This window comes from Dermacentor silvarum, chromosome 10 (genome assembly GCF_013339745.2).
Source record: "Dermacentor silvarum isolate Dsil-2018 chromosome 10, BIME_Dsil_1.4, whole genome shotgun sequence".
Taxonomy (NCBI): domain Eukaryota; kingdom Metazoa; phylum Arthropoda; class Arachnida; order Ixodida; family Ixodidae; genus Dermacentor; species Dermacentor silvarum.
The window spans coordinates 8,868,301-8,887,769 of record NC_051163.1 but is presented as its reverse complement, the minus strand read 5'-3'; the positions used below and the strand labels follow the sequence as shown (position 1 = coordinate 8,887,769).

Sequence of the window (19,469 nt, the reverse complement as noted above, 5' to 3'; positions counted from 1 at the left end):
TTTAGAAATAAATGTTCAAGAACAAGTATGAGATACATAGTTTTTGCGAACTGTCTCTCAGTTGGGACCAAATTTAGAAGAAACCACCGCATTTACTGCATTGCGGCTTGCTCTGTAGCTTTAGGACATATTTATCGATTTCCTAGATGCAGCAAAATAATGTTGAATTTTTACTTTTTGGATAATTTGCTTTTGAAGATTGCCAAATATCGCAACTTCTATTGTAAACAGCTCGGCAACTACACGCTCAACAAAGCTAAATTTCGGATAAATGAGAGTTCAAGGAATTTACATTAAGGACGCAAAATTTCATTCATGTACCTTTATTAGTTTTAAACCGCAGCTTCGTAGCTTTAGTACCTTCCTGCAAAAATGGGAACAAGTAAAACCAGAACTCTAAATGTTGCTTAATTTTGGTCGCATTATTAGGAAAGCAATATATGCGTGTGTGTCTGTGTGCAGTACATATATCTGCCGCAACGTTAAAACTTGCATGGCTCGGCAGCTCTAAGGAAACACATTGTAAATAACATACATTGCCTCCAGTAAAAGGGCTTGAACGAGGCAAACAATGTAATTTTAAGAGTGGAAAGTAGAGCCTTATTTACCAATTACCCATCTTACTGGCTACACACTAAACATACAATGCGGGGGCACAGGATGGACAGGAGCAGGAACACACCATCAGTGCCGACAAGTTTATTGAAATAAAAAAACATGTACATTCACTGTGACCGACACGCAACCATGGTGCGTGACACCTTGTAGCTGATCATGACAGACTCTGTGTCAAATCCACACGTCAACAAAACATTGATGCGAGGTGATTCTGCATTCCTTTCTGTCAATCATGCCGGTGTGCTGTACGTCTAATTAAATTTGGAACTGCCTTAGTAAGGTAAATTCAGAAAAAGCAGGACTTGTCGTATACATATAACGGCTGACGCAAGCCAAATATAGTGTCTGGGACGATCTAGCCCACAGGTTTCAGAGGATCATCAACGCTTTAAGTTCTGGCAAAAACAATAAAGCACGCTAGAATAATAAAGAATATGAAAACTATGTTCGCAACCATTTATAGGGAACAATTTCTAGCAGTGCCAGCAGACCAGCTGCAGGCATTCAGCAAGAGGTCGTTTTTTCTGTGACAGGTGTTTGCGAATTGTCGCAACAATTTTCCTACTCCACATGAGATGTGGAAAAGACAGCCAATAAACATTTGGCGCTGCATCCTGCAACGTCGTTGCTAGGCTTCTTCAGTGCCACGTACTCAAAGCCAATGTATTTAAATAACCTTGCACAAACCTTACTTTCGAGAAATGTGGCAATGCCATATTCATTTAAGAAAAAATAAACAAGGACAATGTTAGAACTGCAAACACCTTTCTGCTTGATAGATTGTGGTTGTTTGTAGAAAAAAATCAAAGCCCCTTAAAGAAAGATGGTTGAACGCTGACCTTTCGCCCATGCAAACTGAATCAGTCAAAGTCCAAAGCCAACGACCACGCAACGAACCCAAGAAATTCTGAGCGACCTGATGCGATGCATATATAATTTTATTGCTTGTTTAGAATTGTATTTTGGAACGTCGAAGCTGAATGAAGACACATTTCGTTAAGTTGCATAGCCTTCATTTTAGATCGTGTAGCCGTTGATTACACGCACACACTCACACTTTCACGGACTGCATGCCGTTGCCGATACACGGGATCGGCCTTACAGACACGATCGCGTTTACGTTCGCGTACGGCAGCCTCTTCTGCTGTGCGCTGCACCCGCGGCCTACCCATGGTGACGGCCGGGAATGCATTGCGTGACGCGCGTAATGCAGTGCAGATATATACAGTTTGTCTGGATAGCGTGGCGTTGCAGTTCCCATTGTTCTTATCGGTACAACTGCGAATGTAAACTGTAGTGTTCTACAATTGTGTGCGCAGATTGCTCTATTGTGTGCGCAGATGCGCAGATAGTTCCATTGTGTAAGTTGGCTTTTCTGCAGTGCGTTTCGGCGTTCACGGACGAATCAGAGAGACATAGAAAGCTTCGCTTTAAAATGCAACTAGTACATAAGTCGCACACGATAACTCTGCACTACCTCCAACATGCGGCGGCCGCATTTCGATGGAGGCGAAATGCAAAAACGCCCGTGTGCTTGCGTTGTAGTGCACGTTAAAGAACCCCAGGTGGTAAAAATTAACCCGGAGCCCACCACTACGGCGTGCCTCATAATCAGAACTGGTTTTGGCACGTAAAACCCCAGAAAGAAAGAAGACGGGAAGTGCACACACAGTTTGAAGGGCCTTTCATCTGCCCCCATGATTTCATAGCGTGTAGATGGCACTGCGCGCTGCAACTTGCGTAGCGGAGCGTAGGTTACAATTGAATTTGTATCACATGGAACAATTTTTTTCGTCACGAGTGATACAGAGCATAAATGCTTTTTGGTTCCTTCTGGCTAAAATTGTTTGATTGCAGAAATGTGTTAGTTGGCTCTGTGGATTATTACGAGTAAGGGAAAGGGAAGAAAGTGACTTGGAAGGGAGAGGCGCTCTGTGAGGAGCAGGATTCATAACTGATGTAAGAGCCTGGATTCCCTGGAAAAAGCCAGGAAAGGCTCCAGGGTCGCATCAGGGCCCTCTGGCCCCCCAAAGGTCAGGTCAACTCCTCATAACTCTGCAACTCATACTGGCAGAGGCGCATTTTGCATGTCATTTTGTGAACTTGTGAGCCTGACATTAGATGTTTGGCCTTAAGTCTTGTGGCTGCTTGCAGACAGGGTATGCATGGCTGTGGCTTCTTTGTGGTCCTTCTAAGCTGCAGTCATCATGCATGTTTTGCTGACTTGCCTTGTCCCTACATGTTGCTTGTGTAGGTGTGCCATTTTTCAAGCACTTTTGGCATAATGGTGAACCCAGAATGAAGTAGAGTAGTTGGTCCTGATGCGACGAAGGCCAGGCAGTGGGTGGTGGTTGAGAAGTAAAATAAAAGGTGGCTTCACTGAAAACAACAGTATTGTAATGAAATTCTTCATAAAATATGTTTAAATGTATGAGCCTGGAGATCAACATGGCGATGCAAGTATGATATTGCATTATTACCAAGCATTCTTTACATGTTGTTCAAAAATCTGAAAACAAAGGTGCTATCCTTGTGCTGATTACATTTTGAATACTTGTTTCCTTTGTCCTGTCTTCATGTATGCGTTGTCTTTTTGTTGTACTAATTTTCCTCACAAGTTATGAATACTTCTCATCAGCGTTTTGCAAGTTCTCGGGCCTAATTTTTCATGTATCATGTAAACTTGTGAACGGCGAGTGCTGTGGGTACTATAATAGTAATGCCTTGCTGCGCGCTCGGATCCTATCCTCCCTCTCCCTCAAGTGCCCAGTCCCCTCTATTCAACTTGCCTTCTCTCTCCAAGCAACTGAGTTATGTGGATTGGCACTGCGCCCAGCAAACTTCCTTCGCCTCTCTCTTGTAACAATTGCCAATGAGCTTTTTCGAAACCAGTCATAAAGAAAAATGCGATGCGAATGGGGCCCGATAACGCTGTTGCGTTCCACTCTTAAAGGCGAAGCTTAAGCGCCCTGCAATTTTATTGCGATAGCAATTATATGGACACTTCAACCGGATTTCTGCCGTCGGCGTCGCCGTCGCCGTCGGCGTCGCCGTGAGGTTCCGTATAGATAAAATCTTCGCCGCGCGCCGTATGCCCCAGAGGCAGCGTGCGGGGACGCGCGCTATCACGGAGAGCGAACGCACTCAATCTCCCACGCGCAAGCAAGGAAGCGGAAAGCCAGCGCCGGCACTTCTCTGCCAACAACCGCGCTCGTCGCTCGTCCGCACAGTCTCTTATCTCTCCCACGCGCAAGCAAGGAAGCGGGAAGCCAGCGCCGGAGGGAGCAGGGGGGGGGGGGGGGGGGGGGCACTTCTACGCTGCCAACAACCGCGCTCGTCGTTCGTTCGACCGCACCGTCTCTTATCTCCACACGGCTCTGACCTTTACGCGCATTCGCCGCTCAGTTTCCGTTGAAGCGATAGACCGCACGTACCTTCGCCCGCTCCTGCGGCGTATATATCCGCTCGCTGCCAGCGTTTTGACGGTCGTTGTCTGCAGTCATTCAGTGTGATCTATTCATGTTTGTTTGTGCGCGCTCACACCACGCTTCTTCAATCAGTTAGTAATAGTCGGGCCACATTTTCCAAAGCACGCTACACATGCAATGCTGCCCGGGTCGGCAGTGCAGCGCTACAGGTGTGTCCCTTCGCACGCGCTGCCCACGGGAAGCGCTTCTCATCAACACCACCGTTTCACACGCGCCTTCTCGTGGTCATCGAGTCTCTCTTCATGTCGGTCTACTTACGCCGCAGCACACCTGCTTACTTAATCAGCTCATGTTTACTACAATTCATATTGCTACCAAAGCCGCTCACCTTACTTCGTATGACATTGCTGTGTTGCTATCGCATTCATCGCTTCGCCCTTAGGGCGAAACTGTGACATTTTTTTTTCCTTCACACAGCCTTTTCCACCATATATCTTTCCTCTTCCATTATCCTCCTTTCTCCAAAAAACACAAGTTGCGCCTTCCTTCAGCTACTCCGCATCTTGTTCGCCGATGCTACTTTACCCAGCTGTAGTGCAAAAAATCTATCTTTTTTTCTGTTATACTTGTTTTACAAAGTGTTACAAGCTGATGGAGCATCTAAAGATAGCAAATCATTGTCGTTGCTCTATCTCAGTTTTTTTTTTTTTTACTTTTCTCTTAAAAACTGACCAGTCACTATGCGAATGTCAGTGCCAGAGGGAGCTTTTTTTTACAAACCCTAATAATGGCCAGTTCGCTGGTTAATACTGCTGGAAAATTTGAACACTCGGTCTGTTTCCTTATAGCATCCCTTAAGTTTACACACACTCACACTGTCACAGACATTATTCACCTAATGTTAGTAAATATCACAGAAACTGGTGAGGTGACGATAACACCAATAAATGTTCAGCACAGACAGCAACCATCTGCTTATTTTTTTTTTCCTGCAAAGGAGATTTATTTGATACTGATAAGACATTGTGCATTAAGCCTTAGTCTATTAAGAGTTTCGAATTGGAAAGTTGAATAGATTTTATATGGCGCGGTTACCGTGACCTATACTCACAACATCGTAAAGATCGTCCCTTTGCTGCTTCGTAATCGGTATTTCGTTTCTGACGGCCTCCAGGTGCTCCAGGTCAACCTCGCCGACGACCAGCTCTTCCTCGGCACCCGCTGAGGCGACAACCTTGCCGAAGGGATCAACTAGCGTACTATGGCCCCACGCAACGTAAGACGCACTCTGATCTCTAGCCGGAGACGCAGTGGCCACGTACACCTGATTGTCGACTGCCCTACCGCGCTGCAGCAACTCCCAGTGGAGTGGCCCTGTCGCCATGCTGAACGCGCCCGGGTAGAAGAGCAGCTTGCAACCCTGCTTAGCGTAGAGCTGCGCCATTTGGGCAAAGCGCAGGTCGTAGCAGATGCCGAGGCCCACTCTGCAGTAAGGGGTGTCGAACGTCGTCAGGCTGTTGCCGGCCGTGAAGCTGTCCGACTCCTTGAACGTTATCTTTCCGGGAATGTCGATGTCGAAGAGGTGAACCTTGCGGTGCTTAGCGAGCATCTTGCCGTCGGGACCGTAGACGAGACAAGTGTTGTAGAGTTTGCCGTTCTCCGTTTCGGCCATGGAACCGCCGATGAGATAGACGCCGTTTTCTTGCGCCGCTTTAGACAGCATTTCACTCGTTTCGCCGGGGATCGACTCGGCGTACTTGGGGAAGTACTGAGCGCCGTATGGGAACCCGAAGCATTCCGGCAGACACACGAGCTTGGCGCCGCTGGTTGCAGCCTTCTTGATTTCATCCCCGGCACGTGCTAGATTTTCTGCTTTGCTCGCTTTCACTGCGAGCTGGACGAGCGCGACACGGAAGCTGGTGCTGGCCATTGTCAATCTTTCCTGGCAAGCGGGCAAACTTACAAGTAGGCGGCGATGCACGGGGGTGTAATAGAAAATCACCTGACTCGCTGCACACGCCGGCTTTTGCAGCAGCGTATCATGCCAATGCTTAAAAGCAAAACTCAAACAGCTGCGCGTGAAAAAACGGGGCAACAGATTACACCTGTACAGGCAGCTATAAACCAACGTTAATATAACCAACAGGTAAGTGCGTTTCGAGAGCAAGGACACTATTAAAACGTATCCGCTTGTCGAGAGCGCCAGCGGCGCCAGCTGCTGCACAGACCGATATTCAACGGGTGCCGTAAAGAAGCGCCTAATGTTATTTCGACGGCCGAGAGAGGAAGTGAAGGGATCAATACCTGAAAAAGCCACCAATCTCAAATATATTATGGTAGAGATCACTGGAAAAAAGCTATGGAGGACAACAAAAAGCAAGAAAATAAGACGCATGACTTAACCGGAAGCGCGGAGTCTAACGAGTAAACGTCACATGACGCGGGTGTTTTGGTAACGCGCAGAAGGGTGCGAACTCGCTCCGTGCGTGCAGCGCTGCCTGCGATGCGGTTGGAATAACGAAGCCATGTGTTGTTGCTCCAGTGAACAAAACTACTTTTCAGGACAACTTTTTTTCAAGCACTCAGCATGGGTTTCGGCGCGGTTTATCAACTATGGCACAACTCATTCACACTACAAATGATCTAATGGTAATACTAGACAAGGGCGGACAAGTTGATATGAATTTCCTTGATTTTTAGAAAGCTTTCGACCGGGTGTCGCACGCCAATTTAATGTTCAAAGTTCGATGCATCCTAGACCACCATAAAATTGTACAGTGGCTCGACACGTACCTTACACAGCGCAAGCAATTTGTTCATATAGGTAACTCGAACTCAGAATTAGTATCCGTTCTCGCAGGCTTTTCCCAGGGGTCGGTGCTCGGGCCACTACTTTTCTTAATTTATACGAATGAGTTACAAGTTAACTCTCCAGTGCGTTGTCGTTTATTTGCCGACGATTGTGTTGTATATATGCACATTGAGTCAGATGAAGACCAACAAATACTAAACAACTTCTTAACAGCAATTAACAACTGGTGCTTAATCTGGAAAATGCGACTTCACGTTTGCAAATGTGTTCAGATGAGAGTTACACGCAGAAAGAGTCCGCTCGTCCGAACCTATAGCATCAACAATGTTCCACTAATTACGGTCGACCAATTTAAATATTTGCGATTATACATAGACTCTACGCTAACCTGGAACAGTCATGTGAAATACGTAGTTTCATTGACTTTGAAGAAACTTTACATGCTATGAAATCGTCTAATACATTGCACTTCCAAAACTAAGCTTGTGGCATACACGACATTAGTGAGACCGTTATTGGAATACGCAGACGTCGTTTGGGATCCGCACACCAAAGTGGATATAAATTGCATTGAACGTGTCCTGAAAAAAAGCGCCAAGATTCATCTTCAACGCTTATGGCGGGCATGTTTCGGTTGCTAACCTTAGGCAACTAAGCGGTCTTCCTACTTTTGAATCACGCAGGAAACTGCACCGACTGCAAATGCTCTTTAATATTGTAAATGGTAGAACAAAGATGGAATTCATCAGTTACATGCAGTATAGTAGCGCAAGGCCAACGAGATGGATGCACATCAAAACGATGCTAATGTCACGAGTGAAAACAAACGCATATCGTTTTTCCTTTTTTTCCTCGAACCATAGCCGCCCATGAGCACACGCACTCATGGGCGTACTAGCGGAAAGGGCACTTCACCCCTGTTTCATATAAGAGAAAGGATAGGACTGCTCATACAGTGACAAACAAAGGAAGACACTTTGTCATCGTCCACACAACAACCTGAATATAAAAACGAGCAGTGCTTGATGCCAGATAAGCGTATATATCATCACTCAGCGAGAAAAGAAATTGAACGGTCTGGCGTGTGCATAAATGAGTTCAAGAAACATCTCAGTATAGTTGTGCATATCCATTGTTGATATTGTACGCGTGAGCACGATACACTCGCAGTAGGTACTCTTTGCTGTCGTACGTAGCCTGTGCGTGCCCGTATGTGGCGAGGAGGAAGATATAGAACGATCAGTGACGAAACAAAGCGAATACCGTGGGAAAGAACTCGATGTAGAGGGCGTGGCACTCGCAAGGCGCAGCGCCGTCTATCGTGCTCCGCAAACAGTGATAGATTGTGCGCGAGACTTCCTCGGAAGCAACGGTGTGTAAACATACTCCGTGTCGTGTCACTCCGAATGAATGTTTGTACAGCTGCGCTCGGGTGTTTTTCGATACGCGGGGTCCACGAAAAAGGTAATGAAGTCCCCTGCGGGCGGCCTCAGTGGCGCGAAGGTATACGTCTAGGGTATATCGCCTGCGCGCGCATTTGACTTGCGGCAACCTCAATTGTTCGCTGCGCGCCTTTTCCGCGTGTTGCACTATCTTCGGGATTTTTTGTCCACGGACATCGATCCGCTGGAAACTAGCCATATACAGCTGCGCTATAAAAAGGCAAAGAAAGTTGTTGGCTTTAAACATCTAAAATATTGCTCGAAGTCAAAAAGGCCCATCGTCCTCATGGCCAGGTTGTGCCCCCGCACAAGTGGCACGTGCAGGTACTTATACAGCGCCCGATGTGGTGTTATTTGTGTGAAATTCTCTAGGCGGCGTCAACTGATCTACTGTTTTCCCGCGTCCCAACTACGCAGTCGTTCTGTGGCCAAAGTGGAACACCGCAGTAGTGCTCGCCTCGCACTGACTTCCTTTTGACGCTCCACCGAGCGCCCAGCTGACCGTGAAAACACAGAACACCCGACACGCGACGCAATACGGCGAACGTGCAGCGCACTCGACACAAAAGTGAACTGAAATCGACTAGCCAGAGAGCGAGCGTGTCTGTTGAGCGAGAAGAAAGAAAATGCGAATGGAAACTGGGCTTTGAAGCCGCGCATTGCGAAACAACAGACATTGTCCGGCGAGGCAAAGGAAGCTACGATAAACAAGTTGCAATAAGAAAGAGAACGCCAAGTTTGCCTGCCGGTAATTTCAGTGTCCCTGCAATGCACTTTTCATCTTTTACTTGCCCAAAGAAATTTTCCGACGTTATATAACTTGACTGAACGTGAATGTAACTTTTGACTATGTCATTTACAGATATGTGTACGGTAACATCAGGTAAACAGTGAGAGCATCTCACCGTTTCCTCTATACCTCCTCACCTCGCCGGTGGCCACAGCTTCAGCTACTCACTTCAGGTGACTGAAAATTACTGCATTGCCATCAATGTGCAATTGTAGCTATGAAGCTTTTGCTTCGTAAAAGATTTTCGCTGTCGGTCAGCGCACTGCGCTCTGGCTCGTGTACATGCGTTGTTTTGTCGGGAAATAACAAACGACCATCGTTAAGACCGACACGTTGTGTGCTTGTCGCGTGTCCCGTAACAACACGACGCACTTTTCAATGCGTGTAAAATAAAGTTTTGGAACTGGGCTTCGTAAAACGTAGGAATGACACAAAATGGGCAGAGTAACAAAACTTCCCGTTCGTATAAGTGCTATTTGCCATTGGGTGGTTGCCTTCATTAATACTATGTCCAGTATCACGAGTGGCTGGAATATTTTCTTACGAACCATTCTCGCAAAAGCTTTTTTTGCGAATATGGGCCCCGCAGAATATAGGGCAAACACCAACTTGCACTCTTGCATGTGCTGCTCGCGCCAACCACTTAAAGCGACAAACAAATGGGACGCTTTCCGGACGTGCTTTCGAGGTGGGCGTTGCTTGGCAATGGTGCATTTCTGTTTCTTCGTTATAACTGCGATGTACTCTATGTCGAAATATCCTCCTCCTAGTTATTGGTTAATCCGATTAACGTGTGGCGTGTGACATGTTGAGAATAACGACGAGGTCATCACGCGGCGCCAAGTGCCGCGCCAGACGCGTAACGTCGACGCTCTAAATGCGCCCGAGATACGCTTCATGTGGTTGCCGCTTGAGAAAAGGACAGCCACGTGAGCATCGTACTTCGCGCCGATGCAAACAATTGCGAGCTCCTGCTCTGACCAGCAACGGCGAGCACTCTGTAGAAAAGTAATGCTAGAAAACAAAAACAGCACTGAAAAAAAAAAGTAAGTATACATAAGTAAATAGTGCGGAGGGAAAAGAAGGTGAAAGTGAGCGAGGTAAGAGGGACGACATTCGACCGTTTCCGGGATAAGTAAGCAGGGCGTTCTCGGTGACGCGTGGCGTTGTACGCGCCGCCGCGCCTTTTTCCCGGTTTCGCCTCAGAGGCTACCCACAATGGCTTACAGAGTGGTGACAGCCGCCAAGACTCGATCCGCCGTTGGAAGGGAAGAGGACAATGCGGGGCTGCTCGCGTTGCCGAGCGTCGGAAGCCGCCGCCCTTTTGTCGCGCCCGTCGCTCAAAAGGGTTCGCTGGTCTCCGAAGTGCAAGGCTGCCTTCGTGTACCGTCCTCATACCGTCCAGGCCCGGGGGCTGGAAACATTGAAAGGACGCGCGCACGCAAGGTGCATCTTGCAAGTTTATTGTACCTGTAGAGGAACACAATACAGGACCACTGAAACAGTCTAAAATAGCACGGCATCCTTTATTAACTCCATTAGCATCTCTTTGGCTGAGTAAGGTTGGTGTTGGTTGTTTATAACTTCAGAAAGAAAAAAAGCATAACTTTCGTCTTGGAATTCCGAATCCACAGTGCGGAGACGAAGACGTCGGCGTGACGTCATAAACCTCGCGGCGTTCGTTGGGCACTTGGACTGCTTTTGCAATCTAACCGGTTTTGTTAGTAAAATATTAACTAGTTTCGTGCAGATGTGTTTAACATTTATGACGTCGAGGAGTGTTGATGCGGTTATTCGAATGTGCCGTCCCCACGCGCATTGAGAAACCATTCATCGCCGACTCTTGCGGCAGATAATTCGGTTTCGAAATAAGTCGACGTAGTGCGCGGTGGCGAGGCGGCATGCATTTTGTCGAACACTGTCGATCATCACCCTTCCCGCACACACGCACGCGCAGACACACAATCACGTGCGCGTTCTAGGCGTTTTCATAGATTGTATCATCCCCTAAACCGTGGTCATCCTTTCGCTTTTCGGCTTCTTGAGGACGACGGGCTTGTGTGAACGTCTGTGACATGAGTGCAATAACACACGCGTCAGCGAACTCACCGCTAATTTCTCTTCTTTCCTTCCCTCCTCTCTCTCCCTGTCATCTGTGTTCCCCTTTCCCATTCCCCCGGTGTAGGGTAGCCAACCGGACGTTATTCTGGTTAACCTCCCTATCTTCTGCTTTTCTCTTCCCTCCCCCCCCCCCCCCCCCCTATCAAGCCGGACGGCATGTGCGGTCTTGCCGCTTAAATTTTTTCTTACACCACATAGTGAGACAAAAGGGAATCAATTGATTGATCGATCGTGTGATTAAATTTAATTGCTATTCCTCAGAAACACAGCGCTTACGAGGATGTAAGATGCAATTTTTTCCGGTGCTAAATTTCGCAATGAGTGGATGTTGCGATAAGAAAAATAAACGGATGCTGTGAAAGAAGTATTCATCAACATTTTTTTAAAGCACTCAATGGAGCTGCCACCAAGCCACGCACCGTTCGCGAACTCTAGAAATTAAGAAAAGTAGTGCCTGTAAATGTCTTGAGATTTGTATTTGCAGAGCTGCTCCAGAAAGAGGTGAATTGCTGAAATTATGACTCATGCATACGCGGCTTGAGGTAGTAATGCGGCTAGTAATACTGCGGCCATGAGTTGGGCCAGCAACACATCTCTTATACGTGGTTTTAAAAGTATCTCCTGGCTTTTCATCATTCTACTTGTCAAGCATAGTGACTATGCGACCATATCACTTGCACTGGACGTATACCGATCTCTGAGTATGTGTGCTTAAGTATCGCGCAGTAAACTTTTCTAAGAAGTAGCGCTTTATCTGCGACTACTTTGTCATTCTTTGTGTCTGATCACGGGCTGGATATCTCCAGTAAAATAGTAACGTGCGCATAAGTTCATTTTATTTTACCTGTGACAAATGCACGACCACGACCTTCGGTAACACTGTGCATTCCCGCAGCTTCGTTCCCATTTTTTTTTTTTTATCAATGAAGTTACTATGCTAAATATTCGTTCATATTTTCATGGATATGCATTTTCTGGGCCTTCCTTTTAGTAAAACCTGCTTGGAGTTTAGCTTAGTTTCTGCACGCTTTTGACAATGGCATCGTGTGCCGGCGCGTGTCGAAATGTCGACTGTCCTGCACCACTTTTCCCAGACCGTGGGACAGAGCGTGCCAGTCCAATCATCGTGACTTCCAGAAATTCCAGCGTCTCGCAACAAACCTATCTGAAGCGTGAGTGAGAGATACGGACAGTGCATGGGTGACACGTATGATTGCGTGTTTCTCTCCACGTCAAATATGTGCTTCACTCATATGGTCGGCTCAACGCGACCTCGCGCTCTGACACGACAAGCAAAACAAACAAACAGCCGCTTAAACCTTCGCCGCCGTTGAGTCATTTCTTAGAATAACTTCCCACGCTTAGTGTTCGACGAACGCGGATTGCGCAGTGCTTTCTGGGGAACCGAAGTGGGGCCGCTATGACGTGCTGGCGTCTGGCCGGAGGCGACAGCTGCGGTTTGCCAGGAGCATCACTTGGTTTGATTGGTTCGTTTATACGTGGCATAAATCCGAGAAATCGGCAACCGCTCTGTTGCCGACTGCTCTAGTAACTGTTAGGTGTCGAATAAAGATTGGTTACGTAAACTGATATGAGCGTATTACGAAAATAAAGCAGTTCCACATGCAAGCTCGCGTGAGCTGTCAGCAGCATAATACAGAGAAAAAACAGCACGTTACGAAGTTCATTTGATTGGACGCAGGTCTCTTAAAACGTAACGCATTAAACGCAAAAGAAGTCAAACTATACATATACAGGGTGTCCCAACTATCATGTACCAAGATTTGAAAATATGCAAATGCCACGTAGCTGGAAATAACCTAATGTTCCTGGTGTTCCTGAGAAGTAATCTTCAGAAGTGCGTTTCTTTCTTTGTTTTTGTTGGAACTTCTGCATTGGGCTCGTTCTATAATGAGTCAAACGTTGGTCAAAAACGGAACAAATCGCCGATCTATAGCTGTCATACTTGAGCAATGCCAGACTGTGTTTCGGAGATCGATAAACTAATGGCCATTCTATAACTCACATGATGGTGCCTGACGCTTGCCTTTAACAAAATCTTCAATGCAGTGAGCTCTAACTGAAAGGCCACGCAGAAACTACGCTCAGACGCGTTCTTATCGAAAACTTTGGGCACCACGTTCTCGCGTTCCACAGCGCCGGCCGCCCTGCCGAGGAAAGTCGCTGTAGGGATTACAGGACGGAGGATTAGTGCCGTAATTACGGAGACTTTGGACCGTACCACTGATACGATTTCAGTGGAGAAGATAATGCCAACGGTTCATTAGGGCTAGCGAAGGACGCAGCGCCTCAACCAATGGCATCGCCGCATTCAGCGCACATGGTCTGCCAACGACCCGTTCGAGATTTCCAGGGCTTACCCTCTGCGCAATCGTGCTTTCTGTGTGGTCGCTTATTTGATGTTGCATCACACTGCGAATCTCCGCTCCCCGCTTCGAGTATCGCCGTGGTAACAAGTAGTTTCGGTGATTGAAATTTAACGTCCCGAAATTAGTGTGCTGTGTTTGTAAGCGTCCTCTATTGTCAAAGTTCATAGAGGTTGCAGCCTGGACACTTTGGACAGGGAATCTAGGGCAACTGCGATTGATAGTACGCACTTATTGGAGCGCGGCTATTTCTAAAGTATGAATTTGCTGTTGAACCCCATGCGATTGAAAAAAGCTGCATAAAAGATGAGAAAACAATCGCAATACGTCGAAATGCTTGCCGCTGTTTTTAGAACGTCACTCTGCATAGAGCGGCGTTGGGATATTTGACCAGTTTCAGAAACGCAGATATAGAAGGATTATCACAAAATCGATTTGCACGAAGACGGTACAAGCTAGTCGATTCACAATAGTGAGAGGAACTCATTCCTGGCGGTCCGATATCTCGCGAAGAGCCTGTGGCGAGGCGACGACACACTGGGGCGCCTTGACGGGAGTTCTCTGTGTCTGGTGGCGAACCTTCAGGCAATGTGACCGCTCTTTAAGTATACCGTAAAATATATTTCAGGCGGTGAAAGGTGAAGTCAAGAGGAGAGCGCTTTCGCGTATGTGCTATAGTGTTTGTTTTTGGGAACTGGCCTAATTCAGGCTCCGGCCGCGCCGGTTTAGGACTACACACATTTCGCAACCGGCCGCCTGGCAATTGCATTGACATCTCGCTATCGCGTTATCACGCGCAACTGCTGTCCTGATCACTCCTGTGCCGTTTGCGTTAAATTTACGCTGACAGCACATTTTGAAGTTATTCGGAATCAGTCCACCTACCTCGCCCAGATGGGTTAAGGCAGCCCTACCTTCCAGCGTTTACGCAAGACTGACGGGCAAATCACAGCACGAGCAGCGATATTGACGTATCATGAAAACGTCGCCAATAGAATGACTCACACGCGCATGCTGCAGTAAATATTGTGAAATTACAGAGGGTACGAAGAGTGTATACAGGCTGCACGCGCTACCGTCAACCTGCTAGCGTGCGATGGTCATAAATCAAATGGAACCGCTCTTGCAATCAGGGTTCCGTAAATCATGGCACCTGAGATTCGCATCCGACGGTCCTCGACAGTGATGACAGTGGCGACGCGAAGGTCGCGACGAACGTCTATCGATCACTTCGGGGCTGCGGTCGACGATGGCGCAAACGGCTATGTGTGCTGTCTGGTTATGCCGCCCTGTGCACACTGCAATGGGGGAACGATGATGAAGGTGGTGGTAGTCGGTCTTGTGAACATGACATCTGAAAAGACGCGTCGTGATGTCAAAGAAAACACAAACTCGTGAAAAAACGTGTTCGTGGCACAACGATATCTGCATGAGTGCTATGTTTAGTTTTGCGTATACGCCGGCCTGTCTGAAATTTTGTTGTCATTTACTCAGATTTTTAAATGCCCTTGTAGCTATACAGTAAGTCGCCGTATATTTAACGCGCAAAGTCTTGCGCAATTACTCGTTCTGCTTTTCACTGGTGACCTCTTTGGTCGCCATGTACTAAGATCTGTGGTTTTGGTAATCTGCTCGTCAGACGCGCTTTCTAGGAGAATCAAGCCTCGCCGTTATCGATTTTGGATTGTCGCGTCCGTGCAACGTTGACACAAGAGGGAGGGCGTTGCGTTTGTTGGGGCAGGGTCTTTTAATCAATGGAATACTAAGGAACGGCGACTAGACAGGACGGCTCTGACCTCTCCGACTAGCGGGATCACGTGGGATTCTATAAACGCATATACTACCTAGTAGTCGCTGGCTCATAAGCGCTACTCGCAGTTGTTGAGTCGACAGTATCAGTGAGTCAGTTGAGTATATATCATCATTGCGTCAGTCATTTTGCCCCTAAAGGCCCCGTTTGGTGTATGACATAATGGGGGTGGGAGCATACACAGATAAAGCGACACATTGAAAAGTGACTACATAACATGTAAAACAATTAACTAGACATTTTATAAGGCCCTTGAAAAATTGTCGCCGTTTCACCCGAAAGGCGAAGCACCAATTGCGATAGCAAATTAGTAGATAGCTGTATACAGAGTAAGGATAGTAGTTTTATCAGCTGTGTAAACTTGGACATGCAGCAGAACCAGCAACGCGCAGAACTGATGTTGTCCACGTCGTCGGCGTTTTGCCCGCGTTCGCACCGAACGCGCGCGGCGTTTTTATATAAATACGTATTTGGTGCCGCAGCTAAACGTCGCCTCCCCTCCCTCCCTCCCGTTCCCCCACAGCCTTTCGCACGACGGAAAAAGTTGCGTTTGCTCCCTATATATGGAAAGGAGGCAATAGACGCTTAATTCTGCAGCCTTTCAGGGAGCACGGCGCAGAACGCGCGTTTGCTCTCCGACGTGCGTTCGCTCCCCGTGAAAGCGCGCGTCCCTCGCACCCTTTCACTCGCACATACAGCGTCCGGAGCGCGGCGGCGATTTCATCGCCGTTGACGTCATACGGAACCTCACGGCGACGGCGACGCCGACAGCAGAAATCTGCTTTGGAGTGTCCGTATAATTGCTATCCCAATAAAATCAAATAGGAGCATAATATACGGCAAGAAACATTAAGTATGAGTTCGTGAGATAAACCGTCAACATTTGTTTGAATTTTAGGGGATTTATTTTTGTTGACTATTTCTTCTGGTATATTATTTCACTCTTAAATTGCTGTAGGTAAGAATGATGGGTAAAACTATTGGTCGAGCAATGTGGATGCTGTGCACTACGTGTCTATGTATTATATTTCAGCATGTGGCTGACACTTTGTGCCCAGACTCGTTCCAAGGAACCTGGTAGCAACCGAGTAGAGTCACGTAAACAGGTACTCATTTTACGTACAGCTGTTACGCCGTCAAGAGATAGTGTGAGTATGGCTGTCAGAAAAGAGCTGCGTCGTTTCTAAGAAAACGCTTTGGAGGATTTCCCTATATGCATTCATAGCAGCACAACAGGAGCGGCGGCAGCTGTTATTGCCGGTGCGATGCCACGGGAAAACTGTTCTCGTCCCACTAAAATCTGGTTAGTCGTAGATTTTCGCGTACCCGCCCCAATTGCGACATGGACGCCAGGGCATGCAGTCGAGTTCGTGCAGTCTCGTGCATGTAAGCTAGGCCTCTACATATAGAGAAAGAAATGAAGCCCTGTGAGTCATTTTACTATGACGGCATCGATATACGATGATATTCAACTAGTCAGATTTTATTATCAGCCTAACATTTATGTGTGACCACTTGTGCTCCCATTTCCGCTCCTTCCTCCGCGCTGAACAAATGAGACAATTAACGAGTCACGTTTCGTAAGGGCTCTGTTCGAGGCGCACTTGAGCTTTTGCTTACAATAATCGCTGCTTCTTTAGAGCGTCTCGTTAGTACTTTGCAGCGCTAGAGGAACACAGTAAAGGATCGACCAATACGGTTGATTTGATGACAAGGAAAGTGGAGAATGTTTCCAAAAACAACAAGCACCGGTTGCGAAGCTCAACGTAGCAGAAGTAAAATACGGACGTAAAACAGCTAGAATCAAACGAGTGAGTGCTTATGAAATTACAAAAGTTAGGAGGGTCCGTTCTCGCTCAGCGGGAAGTAAATACGTTTTAAGAGTACGAGAACAGTGGTAACGAATAACAAAGAACCAAGGGTGATTGGCCATATTTTCATACTCAAGGCATTTGCAGGAAAGCGCAATTCACTACAATAATCCTTCAGAGACTGTCTGATCACCTTCAGTTGCTGCTCAAGTTTCGGTCCACAATAAAGGTGCCAGCCTCCAAACGCAAGAAAAGAACAAAAATATCCATGACAATTAGAGAGAAAAAGCAAGGGACTTCATTTTTTACCCATACTGGGAATCTGTGATTACTAAACTATGCTTGAAATTAGGTCGCCTAGCGAAAACACCCGATCTACGTGCACGCTTTTTCTCCTGAAAACAAAGCAGCATTGCGAAATATAGGACTGGCATGAAGTAGTCATGTGCACGTACTTAAATACATGTTCGCACAGAATCGTATCTCGTGCCTGGACCACTAACTTGTGGTTCGCCACCGCGACTAACTGAGGGTTTACCGTATATACGTGGAATTTGCTGGCTCACCTGGCTCACCGAGTATGTGGCGATGTGTTCATGTGTACCGCTCATCAACGAACTTCTTTCACGTCGACACGGGACTGGGTAGGTACCGCTGTTCGAAGAAAATCTTGGACGCCGACTTGAAGCACTGGGCACGTCACTATGCCACTCGGTCTATGCCGCTTTTCGATTAGCGTCTGTGACGTCAACTCGGTTAACTCGGTACGTGCCGATGCGAATGTGCCGCTCTTCGGTGACGAAAAAGATCCTTTAACTTTCTTTGATGCTGGGTGAAATCGAGCAGACGTCACAAGAGTTCCTCGAGGACAGCAACCCGACGCTTGAGCAGGCTGCGCCACAATGTGCCGATTTTCAACGAGCGTCTTTCCCGCCAGCGATTTAGCGAGTTGCGCCTTGAATGCACCGGGTATGTGCCGCTCTCGAATGAACATCTCGCCAACTTGGCTCACTGAGTATGTGAGGGAGGGATACTCAGCGTTCACAGGCACCGACGCGCCACGCTTCTTGTCTCGGACGCCACGCGCCGACTTCTCTGCAGCGTCACCAGGTGGCACCGAGTGTTGTTAGGAGAGCGCGAAAGAGGAGTCCACTCTTCATACATAACTCGTTTCGACGATGGGAATAAGTTCTGTCGCTGTACTGATTCAACGCGAAACACATTACCATCAGCACTCATCGTGAGATGGGTTCTGCCGATTTTATTGCATTTCGACTACATCGAAATTCGGCCGCCGCAGCCGAGATTGAAACCGCGACCTCGAGCTGAACAGCGCAACTCTATATAGCCACTAAGCTACCGCTGCGGGTAACGTTTCTGACCTGTATAGTCAGCTTTCCTTTTATTGCGATAGCAATTATATGGACACTCAAAAGCAGATTTCTGCCGTCGCCGTCGCCGTAGCCGTCGCCGTCGCCGTGAGGTTCCGTATGACGTCAATGGAGATGAAATCGGCGATGATAAGTGGTTCTTGAGGGAAAGGGAAAGGTTGGCGCTATCTTCTGCAGCCCTTGAGGGAGCACGGCTCAGCGCCAAAAATCGGCGCGCGCCGAACGCTGTATGTGCGAGTGAAAGAGCGCGAGGGGCGCGCGCTTTTACGGGGAATGAACGCACGGCGGAGAACAAACGCGCGTTCTGCGCCGTGCTCCCTTAAGGGCTGCAGAAGTAGGCGTCTCTTTCCTCCTTTACAATCACCATATATGTAGAGCAAACGCGCCTTCTTCCGACGCGCGAGACGCCGTGGGGGAGGGGGGGAGGAGGAAAGGGAGGCGACGTTTAGCTGTGGCACAAAATGCCTATTTATATAAAACGTTGTGAGGCGAGAAGGTGGTAAAGACTTCCGACGCTGCTCGACAAGTGTCCCGTTCTGATCTCGTCGAAAACCTCCGAGCCGCCCCCAGAGGCTCCGGCAACAGTCACCAACGCCGCGCGCGTTTTGTGCGAACGCAGGCAAAACGCCGACGGCGTCGACAACAGTTCTGCGTGTTGCCGGTGCTGCTGCATGTCCAAGTTTGTACAGCTGATAAAACTACTATCCTTACTCCGTATAGCTCTCTACAAATTTGCTATCGCAATTGATGCTTCGCCTTTCGGGTGAAACTGCGACAACTTTTTTTTTTCTTTCTTCTTTTTGAGAAATAGGGGAAAATAAGGAAGTACCGCTTTAGTATGTCCAGACTTTCGGATTCC

The 19,469-nt window shown here is 47.6% G+C and overlaps 2 protein-coding genes across 2 annotated transcripts in view; both read right to left on the bottom strand.

Annotated features, from left to right (window-relative positions):
• Positions 1–19,469, bottom strand: part of LOC119466600 (uncharacterized) — a 106,749-nt gene that overhangs the window by 33,871 nt on the left and 53,409 nt on the right. The window lies entirely within an intron of this gene.
• On the bottom strand, positions 5,030–6,120 carry LOC119466598 (omega-amidase NIT2). The gene has a single exon (XM_037727118.2). It carries the CDS (start codon positions 5,974–5,976, stop codon positions 5,125–5,127), a length of 852 nt encoding a protein of 283 aa, XP_037583046.1. The 5' UTR covers positions 5,977–6,120; the 3' UTR covers positions 5,030–5,124.

Coding starts and splice junctions, on each gene's coding strand:
- LOC119466598 (XM_037727118.2), bottom strand. CDS start 5,976: ATGGCCAGCACCAGCTTCCGTGTCGCGCTCGTCCAGCTCGCAGTGAAA.